At 40.7% G+C, this 15,584-nt stretch overlaps 2 protein-coding genes across 3 annotated transcripts in view; both read right to left on the bottom strand.

Annotated features, from left to right (window-relative positions):
- Nucleotides 1–3,116: 3,116 nt before the first annotated feature.
- Nucleotides 3,117–7,739, bottom strand: IL17D (interleukin 17D). The gene is made up of 2 exons (XM_063305773.1): nucleotides 7,448–7,739; nucleotides 3,117–4,415 (listed from the first exon to the last, which is right to left on the bottom strand). Exons 1-2 carry the CDS (start codon nucleotides 7,663–7,665, stop codon nucleotides 4,094–4,096), a joined length of 540 nt encoding a protein of 179 aa, XP_063161843.1. The 5' UTR covers nucleotides 7,666–7,739; the 3' UTR covers nucleotides 3,117–4,093.
- Nucleotides 7,740–12,457: 4,718 nt separating this feature from the next.
- The window catches only part of IFT88 (intraflagellar transport 88), a 45,280-nt gene continuing 42,153 nt past the window's right edge, over nucleotides 12,458–15,584 (bottom strand). For both annotated transcript variants that reach the window (XM_063305776.1, XM_063305775.1), the window contains one exon: nucleotides 12,458–13,177. In XM_063305776.1, the coding sequence (XP_063161846.1) occupies nucleotides 13,056–13,177 (122 nt within the window). In that variant the 3' untranslated portion in view covers nucleotides 12,458–13,055. The remainder of the gene's footprint in view (nucleotides 13,178–15,584) is intronic.

Here is a 15,584-nt window from a genome sequence, read left to right on the forward strand (position 1 = left end):
GGATTTTGACAGGTGCAACTTGTCATGAAGGATATAAATCCTTGAATTTCCAGATAGAGTTTATTGATTTATTTATTTGGAAAGATTTATATGCTTCACACACTGCATCAAGTTAAGAGTTTATTTAATCACTATGTATTAAATAACCCACAAGTGGCTTTGTTTATGCAGGGTGTTATGCCGTTTAGCATGATTTACAAGCCACAATGACTGTGTCCACATTTTTCACTAAGCCGTGGATTTGTTTAACCATTTTTATTCACTAAATCAGGGTTTCTCAACCAGGGTTCCGTGGAACCTGAGGGTACCACAAGAGGTCACTAGGGGTTCCCTGGGAGATCACAATGTATTTAAAAGATTATCTCAAATTCAGGCAACTTCACATTAAAGAGGTAAGTTTCATTCTTTTAGTTTAAGAACATCTGTTAATGCATATATACAGGCCTACCCATGAAATGAATACAGTATAATAATTTTGTAACTTCTGGCCTATATTTGAGGTTGAATGTGCAGGGGTTCCTCAAGGCCTGGAAAACATTTCAAGCATTCCTCCAGGGTCAAAAAGTTGAGAAAGGCTGGACTAAATGGTCACTGACAGGTTTGTACAATCTACCTAAGCCAAAAGCCAGCATGGGAAACCTGTGGCCCAGGGTCATCTGCAGGAAGGGTCAAAAAGTTGAAGGTGGCAGTCATAGTCACAGGATGTGCATAAAAAAGGGGTGGGGCTTCAGTTATGTGGTCATGGCTGTCATATGACTTTTTAAACCTTCCTTGTGGATGCTCCTGCTGTGGCCAGTGGTCTGCATATAGTCTCTTACCACCCTAAGACTGTGCCAACAAAATCTCATGGCAAAGTGGCCAAATTTTGGCAGCATATTTTTCATTCTTTTAAACATGGTGGGAATGGGAGCAGGGGCCCTCCAGGAGGTCAACCACTTTCACCCTAGTCCTTACCCACACTCCCAAATCTCTGAAAAAAATGGTGTAAAACTGCACTGCTGAAATTTCCTGCCAAGTTTTAGCTGTGTGATTTTGGACTTTTGTTGGTTATTGATATGCTTCCAAGTGCAATTCAAAGTGCTGGTTTTAACCTATAAAGTTCTTCATAACTTGGCTACTAAGTATCTCTAGGACTGTGTCCTTCAAGTAGAACTGGCCCAACCCATTTGCTTTTCCCAGGAAGGGGTGCTTAAAATTTCTATTTGAGGAGATGGTGTAATGCCCCCAGAGACCACCTTTCTCTGTTGTGGCACCTCTCCTCTGGAACAGCCTCCCCCAGAAAATCCTGTCTTTCAGATAGATCAGTGGCTGGGGAATTCTGGTAGTTGAAGTTCACATATCTTAAAGTTGCTAAGTTTGAAAAATACAGAGATAGATGGTCGAAACAGGGTGCATTTAATAGAGCTTTGGAGCATACCTGTCATTATTAGAACTATCATTAGTGGTCAACAGTCTTTTGCCTGGTTTTTAATGGTTTCTATTTATTGCTTTTAATTGTTCTTATTTTTGTGGAACCTCAGGAATCATGCTAGAATGCGGTACAAAAGAAATAAAAAAGTGAACAAACTATTAATTCTAGATCTTCCTGTCTTTTGGAGCAGCATAGAACAAACCCACTTAATCTCTGAATGACAGCCTTTCTAAAGACAGCTATTCTTTCTCTTCAGTTTTCTTTCTGTTGGGATGAACAAATCCTGCTCTTTCCATTATTCTTTCCAAGATTAATTTCCAGGCTTTTCTTTCTCCAGCCACCTGAGCACATGATTCATAATTGCCCTGGAGTTGGGCAGTGTCTAAACCTAAAGAAATAAATAATGATCTATTTTGTCAACATCAGTTGAAGAAAAATGCATTGCTTGAAATCTGCTTCTGATTCGTTGGTCCCTTGTCACCCTATGCTGGCAGCCTTCAAACCAGGTGATAATGGAGCACACACACACACACACACAAACAGAAAAATTTGGTATCACAGTATATTATTTTTTCTTCTTTTGCCAAAAAATAAAGGTATAAATGAAATCTCGAGGTCTTTGAGAGGCTATTCTCTTCAGACTTTTAATCCACATTCCCAAACATGGACACAGGTAACAAAATGGCCACATTTCACTATGGCATTTTTATGTAAAAGAAAAAAGAGAGAAAATAATGGCGGAAATGGGAATCCAGTCCCTCTTTGGGAGTGAGACCCAAATCACAATCAAATGTAGATTTGATCACCAATTTGTCAGTTTGCTCTTCTTCGCCACCTTGGCGACCCTCCTGCTGTTCCAGAGATAAATGTATTGTGCAATGCTTTCAAATTGTCCATTCCAGTAATAAAACCCCACTTCTATTTGCTTTGGAAAAAACGCTGAGGACTAGTCACTAATAAATACTTTGGAAAAGAAATCAATTTGAGGAATGCTTTTTTAGAATGGCATTTGCAGTTGGGAAAAAAAGTTGCTCCAGATGAGGTACTCCTGTAGGCAGGGCAAAGCAGGTTTTCCTGTATCTTGGTGTTTCAACAGGCATTGGCAGATGCCTTCTGCATACACAATTCAGAGAACACAATTCAGAGAACTTCTATTCAAGAGTTCGGTTCACGTTTTCCTTGAATTTGGCAGTTTCTCTCCTTTGAGTGAGGAACACCAAGATACATTTATCTGCCTTTCTTTGAACTGTCCATGCAGCTTGATTTCATTTTATCTGAGGGATGTTCATTTTATTTATTCTCAAAGCTCCTGCCAGAAGTTAAAATAGTTTGCAGAGGCAATTAGCACATTTCCACGCTTCTGAAAGGTGTCATAAACCAAACAATGTTTGGCTTTTCACAATGGTATGAGAAGCAACATATCTCACAGGCAGCTGTCTCCAAACTGGTGCCTTCAGGACTTTGCCAGCTAGTGGAATGTAGCTGAAGGCCGCCCGGCTGAGGTCCTCTCTTGTAGTGTGGATGGCAAGATTTGCTCTAGGGGGTGGTGCTTCAAGATCACTGTACACCCAGAGCGATGGCTAGCATGTGCCAGATTTAGGACTTAAACCCAAACTTTAAAATAAAACCCAAGCCTGAAGGTTTTTAAACAACAGTTATTTATTCTGTCAATATCCATTGATAAGTACTTAATGTTTGTATAATCTGCAACCCCCCCTCCCCGCAATTCAATAAATGTAATAAGCAACCAAGATTAGTAGCCACTGATAGACGTATTCTCTATACATTTATTTAGTCCCTTTCTTAAAAGCATCTAAATTTGTGGCCATCAGCATGTTTAATGAATTCAATAGCTTTTAATCAGTTTTAATGTTGTAATTCTAGTGCTTTTGACATGACACACTATTAAACTGTTTCTGGTCCAGAACACCAAGTTCTATAAACCAAGTCAAAGCTAGTTACACTTTCAAAAACAATCAGTTGCAGATTCACAGCTGGTTTTTCAGCATTCTTTGAAAAATGTTTTAGTTATTAATTTATATTGTTCTCTTTCATTCTCAGTGGCCCTCACTCGTATTCAGTAATGACGTAGGAAAAATGCAAAACCTTGATTTAACAGACCGCTGTGGGGAAGGGGACATCTGTTAAATCTGAATGTTCATTAAATCTGAATGTATGTCATTTGCATCAATGTATATCACATGTGTTATGTAATTGATGTGAATAGCATAATTTTCAATAAAAACTTGATTTAATGGGTAAACAATCCAAATGAAAAGTTTGTCGACTATATCCAAAACCCATTAAACCAAGGTTTTATTGTACACACAAATCAATGAAGTGTCCCTTATCAGCCTATCTTGAGAATCTGCATAGCAAAGCACTAGAAAATGGAACAGTTATCTAGTATGTTTAAATGTCTTGATACGGTACAACACATGTCCCCCAGCATTATTGCAACTCTCCAGGATCTATCTGTCATATCTCCAGTTACGAGGAGAAAGGCACCGTTTCAACATAAATGAGCTGAAATTGGAAAACTCCAATGTTTTTGAAGGAAGTACAATTTGATATCAACTGGCCCAAGCCCAAGACACATCTGCTGCAACTGGACATTACAGCTCTCTGAAACAGGAAGTTATGAACCAAAACATCCTTTGTTTCTGGCCTCCTTTCCATTCTTCATTTGGATGCTGGCTTGTCATTATTATGATTCCCCAGCAATTTTACTGCTTGTTTGTCTATGCTGGAATTCGCTTGCTCTGCTTCTTTTTCATATTCTGGTACACAGGTGCAGCCCACAGGAATAGATACATAGTCCTCAGTGTAAACGTAGCGGCCGCCCGCGCAGGAGGTGGTCCGTCGCAAGATGACAGCCGGCATAAACACTGGCGTACTTCGAAAACGGAGATTTTCTTCTCCGTAATCACCTGTAAGACAGCCCTTACAAAGGCAGTAGGCTTCAGGAATGTACTTTGGATACCTGGTAGAATCATAGGAGATTCTGTGCCAAAGGAAAAGAATACAGACTCACTTTGGACATTCTGTCCTAATCCCCACCCACCCACCGTGCCTAGGCTCCCCACTTCTTGGGTTCGCTTGAATGGAAAGGAGTATAGCAAAATGTCAAGATGTTCTTTATATTATCATGCTGTTATTAGGACAAGAGAAAAAAACAGCTGCAGTTCTTGAAAAGTTAACAACTGAACAACTTCAATAGACCATCACCTAGAATACTGTGAGTTCAGTATCCTTGTTTGGATCAAACTTCAACATGGAAACTTTTGGGGATGGGTGGGTACAAAAAAGTCAAGTTGATGGGCGCAACTGCACAACCCTTTCCTATTTTAGTTTGTTTTGTTTTATTATTTTATTTATTTTTATTATTCATTCATTAAATTTTGAGGCTGCCTGACTCCTTGACAACTCAGGGCAGCTTACAAATAAAAAGAAAACAATACATGTAGAAAAACCACACCCAACTGAAAGAACATGTGTCATTGGTTGCATATCTACTTGTTTTTTAGAAAAGGAGGTAAGAACTGATGAATTATCAGAGTATTTCTGGCAGACTGTATAAGTCATGTTACCCACAAGGTAGACAAATTCTATCTGGCTGCTTTGAGCAAATATTGCCTAACAGAACTGCACCTCTCCCATATCCTTAATATTAACTTTAACCCCAACTCTTTTTCTTCCTTCTTTTTATTGTTGTTTTAAAGAATTATGGGGAAATGTAGGTTTATTTTATGTATTTTATGTATAAAGGTGGGTTTAAGACTGTAATAAAAGCCTGTTTGGTATAGTGGTTGAGGAGTATTGATATGCTTGCTGCCTTGAGTTGTATATGAAAAGAAAGGCAGGATAAAAATCTAAAAGAAGGAAGGAAGGAAAGAAGGAAAGAAGGGAGGGAAGGAGGGAGGGAGAAGAAAAGAGGTTTTTAAGCTAAACTCATTTTCTGACCATTTTTTTATTTTTTTATTTCTAGAAGCTGCTGCTACAGCTCAGAAGCTCTGGAATACATGAAGAATGGAAGCAACTGAAGCGATTTGAAAGGACTCTCCCTTGGAAGGCCTGCTGGGCATGGGACTCCAGCATGCAGAGAGCATGCTCAGCAGGAAGGCTGAGACCTGGCCACAGACCGAAAACAAACCTGGACCCCAATCTCTGCAGCCGAGGTCCCTGACACAGAAAGAGTGCTTCTGAAACAGCCCAGTCTTCAAACTGTTTTGGCACAGCAGTTTCTTTTTTTCAAAAGCAAATCATGCATGAGCTTGGTTTATTGCCCACCAAGAGCATTACTGTAACAAGAGTCAGAAGTCACTTCCCATTCGGTTGTTAAGCGAGGCATCAGGTGACTGCAACTTGCGATTATACTTCCACGTTCTCCATTAATTCTGCTTGTCAGAAGCCATTTGTGAAGCAACAAATGGCGATCTTGTAGGTGTGGGACACTGCAACAGCCGTAAATGTGAGGATTGGTTGCAAAGCTATCTTTTTAACACCATCGTAACTTTAGTTATTAAATGAGGCAGTTGGTAAGTGAGGACTACCTGTACAATAGTTGCCTGATAACAGCAATCCATCAGTGTACCTCCTTTTCACAATGCATAGGATCTCCAAGCTCTGGTAAGTCAAGCAGCACAGTGAAAAAAATAGGGGGGAGCAGAACAACTGGCACTTATTTGCCAACTTGCATATTTTTGCTAAAAAAAAAGGATGGACCATAGAATGATTGATGCACATCCCTGTTGAGTTGGAATAGAAACAGCCCTTCAGCAGTTAAAGAATGGTAACCATGGGTTATTTTTGGTAATATCAGTCTTATGGAAGTTTCAGTGGGGACAGAATAAAGACCTTTGAACTAGTCCAGGAAAGTGCATTTGGGGGATTTAGCAAATTACTGTGTAGAACAGGGAAAGGCCACTACTGGTTAATGAAGGAAAGAGAAAGGGGGCCTTATTCAAGATCACTGGTTGCTCATGGCTGTATCTTTAGGAATAGTCTAGTACATACAAGAAAGATACTAATCCTCAATGGACATTGTAGGGGGAGAGCCGTCTTAGAGATGGGGGCAAAAAATCAGGAGTCTGGCAGTGCCTTGTCCAACTAATACATTTTATCAAAAGGCCTAAGCCTCTATGGATCTGATGTAGTGAGCTGCAGAAGCAAGCAAACTTTTATGGTAAAGGGATGGACTAAAAAAAATAAAATCAGTAGTCAAGGGCTACAGTGGTGAAGCTAATCTTCTGATGCCTTTTGGGCGAGTTGGGACAATAATTCCCAGAACTGCAGCCAGCACAGCTGAAGGATGGATCAGATACGTGGAAGACTATTCTGTGCTATAAAGGGATGTGATTTGTCCTCCTTTTAAACACTATTTCAAAATATAGGAACTTACTTCTAAAATTCCACCATTGAGAAATGTTTTTTAATGTTAAACTAAGCAAAAGACTAGCCACAAAGCAAATGTTTGTTAGTAACCATTTGCATTTCCTATGCAGGGAATATAGAACACAAGAGCTGCTGTTCACACTCAGTATTATTCCCAGAGTTTTTCTTTTCAAAATTAGACACTATCTTAGCTTTAATACAGTCCAGCATTTGTTATGAACTGTATTTTACATGTTTGCACATATAGAACTGCACCTTCCTAAAAATATTTGGAAGTGAACTGGACAGGTCATAAATTCCTTGCTTTGCTCATCTGTGACTTGTCTATATTAGCTCTTCTGTTAGAAGACTAAGATCAGCTGCAATTGTAACTTCCACAATGCTGTCCTAATTTTTGTTTAAAGGGCAGTGCTAGATTGGCTCTGTGCATGCCTCATTTCTAGCTTGAGAGCCCACAGTTTTAGACCAGATGGGATATAAAGACAGCTTCAGGCAGTGCCTTTTTCCTCTTTTACTCTGTCAACAGGTTGCATGTGTGACTTCCTCCTTCAAAACTTGCCCTGATTCTGGGTAAGAGAAATAAGGCAGCACACATCCCACTTCAAAATCTGAAAGGTACTGAGAAGGAGGAGATTAGACTACCTGTAGGACCAAGGAGAGACACTGTTGAGATTGATGGGGAGACGGTACTTCTTGTCAGTAGTTGGCCAGCCTCCCGCTGGACAACTGATGTTCTGATCATTTTCCAGGGGCTCCAACTGCAGGGTGTGATGGAAGGCGCTGAGCATGCCAGCTGTGAGTCTTCCATACAGCTGTTCCAGAAGCTCCTCAGGTCGGTCTGCACAGGACCGAGACCGCATGGGACGCTTACTTACTTTGACAGCCTCTCTTCTGGGGAAACCCAGCCCCCACAAAAGTAGAGAAACCAGTATCCATCCCTGTAATAAGCAGGAGATGAAACAATACAAAAGATATTTCTAGCAAGGGGAGAAACAGAGTGGTTCATCCCCCCAAAAAAGGCTATAGAATTTGAGAACATTGATTGAAAACAATTTCAGGGGTTTTCCCTGACTGATCACAGTGTTTGCTTAAGCCTGAATTCCCCAACATGGCATCTGTTATCAACTCCAACTCTTCTGCCAAAGGAATTTGATTTTGGAACCAAGATCCAGAGACTGGTGGGCTCCTGTTTTTGCAGGCATGCAGGCACAGGGCGGACCGCCATCTATCAGAGATGCTTTAATCTGGATTCCTGTCCTGTGCAGTGGTTTGATTCAAGGGCCTAATGGCTCTTTTCTGACTCTTCGTTTCTGGCTGAAATTGCTCACTGTTGCTAGAGCAGTGTTTCTCAACCTTGGCAACTTGGAGATGTGTGGACTTCAACTCCCAGAATTCCCCAGCCAGCCATGGGGAATTCTGGGAGTTGAAGTCCCTATATCTTCAAGTTGCCAAGGTTGAGAAGCACTGTGCTGGAGGTTAAGGTGGCCTGAAGAACTGTCGGTTTGTAAGATCAGCTACAACAGGGCACGAAAGCTATTTGTCCAACCACGTTTCACCTGAAGTGCCAGCGGCTTTCGCTAATGGGCGGGTTAGAAGAGAGAAACCAACACCGCTCTCTTACCCACAGCGGGAACCTGCACGGCCCGTTCAGGCAGGCAGCTTTTCTCAACTTAGTCGCCGCCTGTTCCTAGGCTTTCCACAAGCAGCCTGGCCAATTGCTGCAGTTCCACAACTTTTACCCACCGCCGTCAGCCCAATGTTTCCCCAAAGGCGCGCTTTTGCTTTGCTCACTCCAACAGCTCGGCCTTTTGCGCGCAGCGAAGCTCCGGGACCGCCTTTCCTGCTGCTTCGCTTTGCCCCCGATAGCGATTCTTTATTTCCCACTCAAGCTCGTCGAAGAAGAGCAGAGGCGAAAGCAGCGCCACGCCTCGGCGACTGGGCTGACTCGCCTCGCGATGCCGAACTGGGAAGAAGCGCAAATAGCACAAGCTTGCAAGATATCCAGGCCGGAGCAAACGGCCTCCAGCCCGCCGGGGCCGCGCAGCCAGGAGGGAAGTTCGCATCGCGGGGAAGTCAGGGGTGTCGCGCCGATTCTTCCCTGCCCTCCGCGACCTTGTCACCCGTACCCGCTCCGTCCTTACCTTGGCCGTCTTCATGGCAGGGGCGCCTCAAGGTGCGGAGCGTGGCAGCGGTGAGAAGGACTGGCTTGAAGAGCGCTTGGTGTCCTCCTGGCTCTCGCGGGGGCGGGGGAAAAGTTGGAAGAGCGCCCCGCTTCTCACAGCGTGACCCCCGGCTGCTGGTGCCAGGACCGTTCAGCACGCCGGTGGAAAGGGCTGGTCCTCAAGCGCTTCCCTCGCTGGGGTGACTGCGGCGGGGAACGCGAGGTCTTTTGGCGCACCGATCTGCAGGGCATCGGAGAGGACTCCGCCTTGCATTGGAGTCCCGAGGCAAAAGTCGTCTAGCAGCAACTTAATGTTGTAGCCAAAGGAGGAGGATGAAAGCGGGGGCAAACTTTCGAATTTCTATGAGCCCTTAATTGAGCAATGAGGTTAAAAACCCAGAAAAACGGGGATGGAGAGGAAGAATATGACTAGTGTTTAAATGAGTTCTGCATCAGGTTGCAACATTTAGATAGAAGTCTGAAGTCATGTAAACTGGATCCCAACACGTTAAAGAATAGTGTTCTATACTAAGAACTTTCCGCAAAGCTTTCTGGGAAGAATCCCCCTGTCCCAAAGCAAGTAAAAGTTGGCTTGCTTGGCTGGTCTTCTGTTGGAAATATGAGTTAAAATTTATTTATTGCTCACATTTATATGGCCGCCCATGCGAGTCAAATTATTTCCAAAAAGTGAGATACCTAAATGCTCCAGTTCTTGTTGGTGGCTGAGAGTTGGGAGAACTTAATCCATGTAATATTTACAAGAACATTGCTCCAAAGGTCATCCATATACACTTACTTTTTTAAAAACCCTGTAAACTCGTTTTTTATATGCTCCAGTCAGTATGCATGTATACAGTTAATAGCTTATTTGTATACTGATGATGCAAAAACATGGAACATAAAGGATAATTTGTAGAAGTCTTTTGGTTCCGGCCTACTTTCTCTCCAGAGCCTATATACTGTACCATTTTTTCCATTGGTGCATATGCAACCCATTGAGAAAGATGTTGGCCACAATACTATGATGGATTACAGAAGAGCACACCATGTAGATGCCATACAAATTCAAATATTTTAATTTGTGCTTATCAACAATACTAGGATGTTGTAGCTCCTCCATGACTGGGGGGAGAGTCTATCTGCATAGCACTTTAATTGTACGGCTTACTTTTATGTGCGTGTGTGCACATTTAAGTCAGTCTTGACTCCTAGAAACCACCTGGGCAAGTCCCCAGTTTTCGTGGCAAGATTTTTGGGGAGTGGTTTGCGATTGCTTCTTCCTGGGGCTGTGAGAGAGTGACTGGCCCAAAGTCACCCAGCTGGCTTCATGCCTAAATAAGAACTAGAACTCACTGTATCCTACTTTCTAGCTCAGTGTCTTTAACCAATGCACCAATCTGGCTGTCATGGCTTATGTACAATTAGTGAAAAAAGATGAACTGTAAGCCTACCCAGAGTGCTTAAAATACATAATGGAGGAAGAAAGAAAGGGAGGAAAGAGGAAATTAGATACTAGTTCTTAAATAACCCCAGCTGAGGCAGAATTGGAAGTATTGGTCTTTCTGCAGAGTTGATAGTCCCGTTTCCCCATCATCTTCCCCTTCTCGTAGTGTAATGAAATGGCTGTTCTTGACGACGGCTGATAGGGATGTTCAGCTGTGAATCAAACTGAACATTGATTTAGACTCACCAACATTTATGGAGACTCCAGCTTTATAACTTTTCATTCTGCAAAGAATCTTTAAGGAACTGAATTTCAGCAGACCTGTATAATGCCTTTTAGTAGTTCTAGGAGTCTACTGTCTGCAACTGCCCTTCCATAAACTGTCTTTAATTATTAAACCCTGCAGGTTCTTCCAGACAATAAACCCTGCAAAAATCCTTAAACAATCCACTCCAAAGCAGTTCGGACAAGTTTGGCCAGAAAGGTGTTTAAAAAGTAAAAAGACAGAGTGATTATTTCAGCTCCAGTTCCCCAAATTACAAAGGCATATCCTGCAGTGAACTCTGGAGCTCTTTTCTCAGAAGTGGACCTTAAAAGCTATATATACTGAGTTAAACTCATAAAACATGGATAGCCTTTCCAAGTCTCAATAAAAAACAGCTCAGATGCCTCTATTCTTAAAGAACACATGAAGCTTGTACTTCATCACAAAATAATAAGCTTTTTTCCTCTCCTTTAGGTTGCTTATATGCACTCCCAGTTTCTGTTCTGCATCCCTTGGAGGCTAACAGGATCACACCACCAATATTCAGCAGCAAAATAACATCAAATCATGCATCAAATCATAGTGCTACGTGCCTATCACCTTCATAAAACATTAAAATCCTCCTGAAAACAAATTAAAAGTTCCAGTTTCCCCACACTGTTACTACTCCACCCACTACTGCCTTTGACATCAAAAATAATTTAAAAGTGCTGTCTCTAGACACAAAAAAGTTGCCCATCTCTGCTCATAGATATTTGCCTAGGGAAAATAAGGTCAGTGTTAATAAATTAAGCACTGGAAATTTCTCTCCCTGTTTCTCATTTAAATAAATGATAACACAGCGCAGTAATTGAAAACATCACTTTAGAAGGCAGTGCAGCTCTAAACTAGTCTTTATTCATTTTAAAAACTTGATTAAATCACCTATTTGAGATGGACAGATGATTTAGAGAGCAGAAGCTTAATTTCATCTCAGTTTTGTTTTTCTTGTTCAAAACTTTATATAATGAAATACGTATAATTAATGAAAACTTGTCATTAACCAAAAAGGATGGTATTTGGAAGTTGCTCCATTTTCTGCACTTGCCAAATAATTATGACAAAAATGCAGAAAAGACAACAAGGGGCCTCTACAGATTCAAAAGGGTTTTGCTAACCTTTTAGCAAATGTCTAAATAATGGCTTGCCAAAGCTGGATTGGATGCCGTACTAAAGGGCTGCTTTAGTAAGCATGAAAAAATATGTAGGCTTTTCCTAATCTGTCAAGATCTTTACTAGCTAATTAGAAAAAGTGAAAGTCTGAAACATCCTCTTTGACTTTTAATCAAATCTGTTATTTCTTAGATTTGTACAATACTAATTTCCTATTTCAGTATCTTTAATGTGGAGTAATTCCCACAATCTCTGCAGCAAAAAGAACTGGACTCTGAGATTTGAATACTGATATACACAAGTTCTTGGCAGATGTTGTGCTGTAGTTTACTGCTGCAGTTCTTTCACGGAGGCAAAGAGAACTATGGAACAGAGTTAACCTCGCAGATACAGGATGGCTTATAGAATGTTGCTTCACTTACAAGGAGGAGTAAGTCTACTTGGTTAAACAATGTTAGGAGTTTATCATAGCGTGGCATAAATAAGTCCCATGTGCATAGAACTGCCTAAAATCTTGCCATATACAAGACAAGGATTGCACATTTTGCAGCTTGGAAAACATGGATAAATTGGGTGGTCAAATATTGTCAAAAAATAATTGTTAGAATTATTTTTAATTAGTTAGAACTCTTAGAAATTGCAATTTATCTCCATAGATATTGTTTGTCAGATATTCATTAGTTATTCTCACACAACTCATATTCAAAAATATTCCTTAAAATGCCCTGGATTGGTTCCCCTGAATCAGCAACAAAGCTGTGAAGAGCTAATACAATTAACAAATCCACATGCCATAACCATTGTTTCTGATATCCATGGCTGATATCCCAGCAACATGGCTTTATTCCTGAGCTCTCTTTTCAGTGGCAATTCTTCAAAGAGACACCTTGTATGAGCTTAGGATGAGTAATCGCTCTTCAACAAAACTGGATATTTATCAAGGCATGGGTTATGATATAAGAATGCCCAATGCTTCAGCCTTAGGCTGTTCACTGGTATCCAGCATTATCATAGATCATTAAGGCACTTTGGGTGAGCATAAAAGATATGAAATGAGGTAAAAGTTATAATCAACAATAGATATGCAAGATTTTAAATTCTTATTATAAAAACACTTTACTTAAAATAAAGACTTCATATACATAGTGTTCAAATAAATATAAATCTCTATAAAGAATATTTTTTTTTACTCATGAAACTTTTAAAATAATTGAACTGGTCTAAAAGGTTAGTCTGGAAGCAAATCATCGCCTAGTTCTTCATCAGCAAACTCATCTTCATCCATTCTTTTCTTTACTGCTGTTTTTGGTCTCTCGGCTTGAGGTCCAAGTGGATCCAGGTAGGAAGCATCTACATTTTAAAAAGAAAGAAAAAACAGATCAAAAAAATTTGCTGTTTTACTGAACAGCAGGAACAGCTGCTCAAACTTTTTATACTTATTCACTGGGTGGGATCAATATCCTAGAATATAAAAAATATAATCCAAAATTTTCTTGGTAAGTTAGGGAAATGGGCTGAAAATAACAGAATTAAATTAAACATAGACAAATGCAAAGTCTTTAATTGAGATAACCAAAATCAAATGCACAGATATAAAGATACAGAATACCAGGCTTAGGAAGGAAGGAAGGAAAGGAGGAGAATGAATATGAGTCAGAACTGTGATGTGACTTCAAAAAAGGCAAATGCAATTTTAGACAACATCAACACAAGCACAGTTTTCGAATTGCAGGAAGCTTTATTCTACTTCAGTCAAAACCCAACTTTCAGTCACCCACTCTTTAAGAAGGTTTAACAGAAATGAACAAATTCAGAAGAAGGATAACAAGGATAATCAGGGACTAAAAGCTACATCATATGAAGAGACTGAAAGAACAGGGAATTTTTAGCTTTGAGAAGTTGGGGAGGGGGGGACAGCACTCTTGAAATACCTGAAAGGATGTCACCCAGAGGAAGGTCATGACCTGTTCTCCATTATGTCAAAGTGCAGGACACAAAATAAAGGATTAAGTTACAGGCAAATGGATCCTAATTAGACGTTAAAAGAAAAACTCCCTAATAGTAAAAGCAGTTCTACTGTGGAACCAATTACCCAGTGTGCGCTCTTCTTCACTAGATGTATTCACATGGAGGCCAGACAGCCATCTGTTGGGCGTGTCTGAATTTGGATTCTTGCACCCAGCAGAAGCTGGACTTAGTGGCCCCCACTAATTCTATGTCAGAGTAAAATTACATTTCACATCCAAAACAGTCATATATTTTTCTCCAAGCTTCTAAGATCTCATGCCATATCCTACCAAATTTTGGAGATCTTTCTACCAGTGATACTACCCTACCTTCTCTTCTGCGTCAGTGAAGACAAGAATCTCCAATTTGGGGGCAGATTGGCCCATTGGAACTTTTAAAGAAAATGTCATGAATCAGTATGTTGGGGTCAGTTACAAAACATCAATTTTTCAAAAAAGCAAGACTGGCAGTCATATAACTCATCCAAGATCTCAGTGAAAGGAAGTAGCTGGAACACAAACTACTCCATTAAACCCACATTTCACAGGCAAACGGTTGCAGCCACTTGAATATCTGGAGAGGGGAGGAATCAGCCTCAAAGCATAGACCTTTTCTCTTACCATGCAATTCTCACTTTCTCATCCAAACTCTCAACCCAATTACTAATTCCTCTCCATTTTTTCCTATCCCTCTGTATCACTTCTTCACTCACACAAACATAAATTCCATATCCCACGACAGATAAATATCCACAGACCCTTGGCTTCCTTCCTTTCTTCTTATCTCACAGCCTCCCCAATCCCACCCCTACTGCTCCCATTTCTCATTTCCTCTTCCAACCTTATTGCCATAATGGTTAACCTCAGTCTGCTTACTACCTTCTCCTTCAGATCCAACACTGGGTAATCCTCAGTTCCTCTCTTGGTTGCCCAACTGTCTTTTCCAACTCCCCTTTCTACCAGCCAATTGTTAGAGGAAGTAATCTGAGTGTTTCTGGAGAGAGGGAATTTAATCTGAGCAAGGACTGGTGAAGCCACTCTTTGTAAATTTAACAAAAAGAATTATTATTGCAGGAAATACATGGAGCTGGGGACAGGTAATGCTTAGTTCCTAGATAGCTACATCCTATCAGGCAAAAAGTCAGAGAGCAAGTGGGCTTGAGAAATCCATGGTAGGAAGGAAATTCCCTGAGATTAGTAATCTTACTGTGAGCAGGCCAAGTGTGAAAAAGAGGGGACAAAAAGAGATTCCTAACCAGTTACACCCCACTATCCCCTGTGGTCAGTAGACTGAACAGTCAGTACAACTTCCAGTATCTCACCACTCCCTTTTCTGCAGAGCATCAAAGGATGCGTCAGAGGAAAACACTGGCCTCTAATTGCTCATTATCTTCATAAGAAGGTCTCTGAAAAACATTTCCTGTAAAGCACTTCCACCCACCATCCTCTCCCCCAATTAAATTAAGAATAAATCTGCTATTTGGGGGATAAATAAATAAATCACCATGATATTTTGCATGGGGAGGTGTGTTCATGGGCATATAATCAGTGTACATAATTCCACTTTATCCTATATCTTGGTTTCATTTCCATAATCAGTCCAGGAGCTCTATAGTTTGCAAAGAGAAAAATTCACCTCTAGTGTTCTAAGCAATATATAAACGGAAGAAACATTTTATACAGCACAGTTTGCATTCTACATGTTTACAGAATGTACATGTAGGCTACTACTGAAGTACTCTTTATACAGG

The sequence above is a fragment of the Candoia aspera genome, chromosome 5, assembly GCF_035149785.1.
Source record: "Candoia aspera isolate rCanAsp1 chromosome 5, rCanAsp1.hap2, whole genome shotgun sequence".
Classification (NCBI taxonomy): domain Eukaryota; kingdom Metazoa; phylum Chordata; class Lepidosauria; order Squamata; family Boidae; genus Candoia; species Candoia aspera.